This window comes from Heterodontus francisci, unplaced genomic scaffold, assembly GCF_036365525.1.
Source record: "Heterodontus francisci isolate sHetFra1 unplaced genomic scaffold, sHetFra1.hap1 HAP1_SCAFFOLD_99, whole genome shotgun sequence".
Lineage (NCBI taxonomy): Eukaryota > Metazoa > Chordata > Chondrichthyes > Heterodontiformes > Heterodontidae > Heterodontus > Heterodontus francisci.
In genome coordinates this window covers 3974800-3980799 of record NW_027141580.1, presented here as the reverse complement: position 1 = coordinate 3980799, position 6000 = coordinate 3974800, and the positions used below count along the sequence as shown (strand labels likewise).

The window sequence follows — 6000 nt, the reverse complement described above, 5'->3', positions numbered from 1 at the left end:
TGATAAGAACATTGGGGAAATGAACATATTTCACTAACGGGCAGCTGAAATTTAAAGCAGCAGTTAGCAGAGTGGCGCAGCGGAAGCGTGCTGGGCCCATAACGCAGAGATCGATGGATCGAAACCATTCTCTGCTATTTATATTTGGTAATAATACAAACAGTTCACTTTCAAAACATCAAGTATTTCCCCACAATAACAAGATGCTTCCAAAGGCACTCGATTGCAATCAGCTTCTTCTTTCCAGTGAACACATCAATCAGCAACAAGTCACTTTTGCTCAACACGAAGACAAGCTGCAAACACGGACCAGCCGAGTCTCTCCCACTTTGTCAACCCCTTCCTGCAGAGCCTCCTCTCCACCACCAGAAGGTGATGTTGGCCACTATAAAACCAGGACAAATGGTCACAGTGAGGAGACGGTCAGTAACAGAAAATAAAACAAGAACAGGGAAAACCTTTACACAACAACAGGGTACATCTTTACACAACAGAAAACATATTTACACACCAGGAAATACCTTTAGACAGCATGGAGAATACAATCATACAAATGCCTTGTTTCTCCATCTCAGTCTCGTTGTCTCTCTGTCCCTCACTTTTGCTTCCTCACATTCTATTCTTGGTTTTCTGTGTGTTTTTCTCTCTGTCCCGTTGTCGATGGTGTTACTCAGCGTCCTTGTAACATTGTGTAGCCTGGCTGAGCCTCCCAACACCTGTGTTGCTGTAATAAAAACAGAAAATGCTGGAAATTGTCAGTAGGTCTGGCAGCATCTGTGCAGAGAGAAACAGTTAACAGTTCAGGTCTGTTTCCTTAGCTCACATTAACTTTGTTCTCTCTGCACAGATGCTGTCAGATCATTTCAAGCATTTTCTGTTTAAGTTTCAGATTTCCAGCATCTGCAGGATTTTGCTTTTGTACGTGTGTTGCTCTGACTGGGACTGTTTGAGTGCAATGCTATTGCTTTATGAACAGCGTTGAAACAAACATTTATCTCGTTAACACACAGCACTAATACACAGCTGGATATAAACAGCAGCCTGCAGCAGAGGGCGCAGTGGAAGTTTATTAACACAAATAATTCACCAACACTCTAGTTACTGCTATCCCCAATCACACCACGCTTCGTCTTAGCATGTTTTACTCTTTATTTACATCAACTTCTTGCTTCCAGTAAACACTTCAATTTGGAACACAGCTTCCAAATCACCTTTATTCACAAACCCGAACACACACCAGCCCAGACTTTCCCCTTTCTGTCAACCCATTCCTAAATCACTGCCTCTCCACCAACAGTTGTTGCTAGAATCATACAATCATAGAATGGCTAAAGCACAGGAGGCCATTCGGCCTGTCGAACCCATGCTGGCTCTCTGTTTGAGCAACTCACCTCGTCTCACTCCCCTGTCAGTTCAATTCTGGAGGTGGGACAACTTCTTGAAAGAATAATTCGGGACAAAGTTAATAGTCCCATGGACAAATGTGGGTTAATTCAAGAAAGCCAGCATGGATTTCGTAAGGGAAAATCATGTTTAACTGTCCTGCTGGAGTTTTCTTGCTGAAGTAACAGAGAGGGTTGATGAGGGCAATGCTGTTGATGTGGTGTCCATGGACTTTCAAAAGGTCTGACAGCATCTGAATGGTCACTGACCTGAAACATTAACTCTGCTTCTCTCTCCACAGATGCTACCTGACCTGCTGAGTATTTCCAGCATTTCTTGTTTTCATTATGACACAGCGTTCCCTTTTCAAACTTACAGAATTAACCACAATAATGTACTCTGAGATTCAAGTTAAATATCAGCCCAATATTTACACACATTATGAGTTTATAAGTTTCAGTATTAATTCCCATATTGAATCCTAACATATACATTAGATATAACATAACATAAGAACAGAAGAAATAGGAGCAGGAGTAGGCCATTCGGCCCCTCATGGCTGCCCCGCCATTTAGTAAGATCATGGCTGATCTGCCCCAGACCTCAACTCCTCTTTCATGCCAGCTCTTTATAGCCCTCAACTCTCCAATATTTCAAAAATCTATTTACATACTCTTTAAATACTTTCATTGATTTAGCCTCCAATACTGTCTGAGGTAGAGAATTCCAGACATTCACTCCCCTCTGAGAGAAGAAATTCCTTTGCATCTCAGTTTTACATGAGTGTCCCCTTATTCTGTAACTATGTCGCCTAGTTTGAGATTCCCGCACCAGTGGAAACATTCTCTCAACATCGACCCTGTTAATAAAAACAAGAAATGCTGGAAATACTCAGCAGGTCTGGCAGCATCTGTGAAGAGAGAAGCAGAGTTAATGTTTCTGGTCAGAGACCCTTCTTCACCCTGTTAAGCCCCCTCAGAATCTTGTACGTTTCAAAAAGATCACCCCTCATTCTTCTAAACACGAATGAATAGCCTGTTCAGCCGTTCTTCATAAGTCAACCCCTTCATCCCAGGAATCAGCTGAGTGAATCGCTTTTGAACTCCTCCAATGCCAATACATCCTTTCTTAAGTCTAAATCTCAAGTGCGATATCAGATTGAGAGAATCTGAAAGATAATATAACCTGAGATACAAACTGAGAATTCAGTTTAAAACTCCCCCGGATTGTGAAACTAAAAGATACAACAGCAATTCAATTTGTATAGACTGTGCTTTGGATCACATTCCAGCCCTCATACAGTATCAGACTGGAAGATACTGTAGCAATTCCATTAGTGCAGACTCAGCTCTACATTGCAGAGCAGGGAACATATTTAAACAACCGGGAACACTTTTACACAAGACGGATCATATTTACACAACTGAGAAGATCTTTACCCAACAGGGAACCATTTTACACAATAACAGAGAACATTGGGCGGCACAGTGGCGCAGTGGTTAGCACCGCAGCCTCACAGCTCCAGGGGCCCGGGTTCGATTCCGGGTACTGCCTGTGTGGAGTTTGCAAGTTCTCCCTGTGTCTGCGTGGGTTTTCTCCGGGTGCTCCGGTTTCCTCCCACAAGCCAAAAGACTTGCAGGTTGATAGGTAAATTGGCCATTATAAATTGTCACTAGTATAGGTAGGTGGTAGGGAAATATAGGGACAGGTGTGGATGTTTGGTAGGAATATGGGATTATTGTAGGATTAGTATAAATGGGTGGTTTATGTTCGGCACAGACTCGGTGGGCCGAAGGGCCTGTTTCAGTGCTGTATATCTAATCTAATCTTTACACAACAGCGAATACAGTAACACAAACAGTTCACTTTCAAAACATCAAGTGTTTCCCCATAATAACAAGATGCGCTTGATTGCAATCAGCTTTTTCCTTCGAGTGAACACATCAATCAGTAACAACTCACTTTTGCTCACACGAACACAAGCTGCAAACACGGACCAGCCGAGTCTCTCCCACTTTGTCAACCCCTTCCTGCAGAGCCTCCTCTCCACCACCAGATGGTGATGTTGGCCACAATAAAACCAGGACAAATGGTCACAGTGAGGAGATGGTCAGTAACAGAAAATAAAACAAGAACAGGGAAAACCTTTACACAACAACAGGGTACATCTTTACACAACAGAAAACATATTTACACAGCAGGAAGTACCGTTACACAACAGGGAGAACACAATCATACAAATGCCTTGTTTCTCCATCTCAGCTTCGTTGTCTGTCTCTCTCTCTCCGTTCCTCACTTTTGCTTCCTCACAGTCTATTAGTTTTCTGTGTGCTTTTCTCTCTGTCCCGTTGTCGATGGTGTTACCCAGCGTCCTTGTAACATTGCGTAGCCAGGCTGAGCCTCCCAACACCTGTGTTATAGAACATAGAACAGTACAGCACAGTACAGGCCCTTCGGCCCACGATGTTGTGCCGAACCTTTAACCTACTCTAAGATCAAAACTACCTACATACCCTTCATTCTACTATCATCCATGTACCTATCCAAGAGACGGTTAAATGCATCTGCTTCTACTACCACCGCTGGCAGTGCATTCCACGCACCCACCACTCTCTGTGTGAAGAACCGACCTCTGACATCACCCCGAAACCTTCCTCCATCACCTTAAAATTATGCCCCCTGGTGATAGCCCTTTCCACCCTGGGAAAAAGTCTCTGGCTATCCACTCTATCTATGCCTCTCATCATCTTGTACCCCTCTATCAAGTCACCTCTCATCCTTCTTCGTTCCAATGGGAAAAGCCCTAGCACCCTCATCCTTTCTTCGTAGGACATGCCCTCCAGTCCAGGCAGCATCCTGATAAATCTCCTCTGCACCCTCTCTAAAGCTTCCACATCCTTCCTATAATGAGACGACCAAAACTGAACACAATATTCCAAGTGTGGTCTCACCAGGGCCTTATAGAGCTGCAGCATAACCTCGCGGCTCTTAAACTCAATCCCCCTGTTAATGAAAGCCAACACACGATACGCCTTCTTAACAACCCTATCAATTTGGGTGTCAACTTTGAGCGATCTATGGACATGGGCCCCAAGATCCCTCTGTTCCTCCACACTACCAAGAATCCTGTCTTTTAGCCTGTATTCTGCATTCAAATTCGACCTTCCAAAATGAATCACTTCACACTTTTCCAGGTTGAACTCCATCTGCCAGTTCTCAGCCCAGCTCTGCATCCTGTCAATGTCCCGTTGCAACCTACAACAGCCTTCCACAAAATTCACAACTCCAGCAACCTACGTGTCATCAGCAAACTTATTAACCGAGACTTCCACTTCCTCATCCAAGTCATTTATAAAAATCACAAAGAGCAGAGGTCCCAGAACAGATCCCTGCGGAAAACCACTGGTCACCGAGCTCCAGGCTGAATACTTTCCATATCCTAACACCCTCTGTCTTCTATGGGCCAGCCAATTCTGTATCCAGACAGCCGACTTTCCCTGTATCCCATGCCTCCTTACTTTCTGAATGAGCCTACAATGGGGAATCTTATCAAACGCCTTGCTGAAATCCAAATACACCACATCCACTGCTCTTCCTTCATCAGTGTGTTTTGTCACATCTTCAAAGAATTCAATAAGGCTTGTGAGGCATGACCTGCCCCTCACAAAGCCATGCTGACTGTCTCTAATCAAACTATGCTTTTCCAAATAATCATAAATTCTGTCTCTCATAATCCTCTCCAATAATTTGCCCACTCCCGACGGAAGACTGACTGGTCTGTAATTCCCAGGGTTATCCCTATTCCCTTTCTTGAACAAGGGAATAACATTTCCCATCCTCCAATCATCTGTTACTACTCCAGTGGACAGTGAGGACGCAAAGATCATCGCCAAAGGCGCGGCAATCTCTTCCCTCACTTCCCTTAATATCCTTGGGTATATCCCGTCTGGACCCAGGTACTTATCTGTCCTCATGTCTTTCAAAATTTCCAGCACATCCTCCCTCTTAACATAAACCTGTTCGAGCATATCAGCCTGTTTCACGCTGTCCTCACAAACGAAAAGGTCCCTCTTACTAGTGAATACTGAAGCAAAGCATTCATTTAGGACCTCCCCGACCTCCTCCGACTCCAGGCACAAGTTCCCTCCACTATCCATGATCAGCCCTATCCTCACTCTGGCCATCCTCTTGTTCCTCACATAAGTGTAGAACGCATTGGGATTTTCCTTAATCCTACCCGCCAAGAAATTTTCGTGTCCCCTTCTAACTCTCCTAAGTCCATTCTTCAGTTCCTTCCTGGCTACCTTGTAACCCTCTAGAGCGCTGTCTGATCCTTGCTTCCTCAACCTTAAGTAAGCTTCCTTCTTCCTCTTGACTAGCTGTTCCACATTTCTTGTCATCCAAGGTTCCTTCACCCTACCATCCCTTCCTTGCCTCATCAGGACAAACCTATCCAGCAGTCGCAGCAAGTGCTCCCTAAACAACCTCCACATTTCTGTCGTGCATTTCCCTGAGAACATCTGTTCCCAATTTATGCACCCCAGTTCCTGCATAATAGCATTGTAATTCCCCCTCCCCCAATTAAATATTTTCCCATCCCGTCCGCCCCTGTCCCTC

At 44.4% G+C, this 6000-nt stretch overlaps 1 protein-coding gene across 1 annotated transcript in view; it reads left to right on the top strand.

The window, feature by feature from the left end:
• The first annotated feature begins 203 nt into the window (after positions 1–203).
• LOC137364056 (histone H2B 1/2-like) overlaps positions 204–6000 on the top strand; it is a 29714-nt gene continuing 23917 nt past the window's right edge. The window contains exon 1 of the mRNA XM_068027519.1: positions 204–422. Within this exon, the coding sequence (XP_067883620.1) occupies positions 204–422 (219 nt within the window). The remainder of the gene's footprint in view (positions 423–6000) is intronic.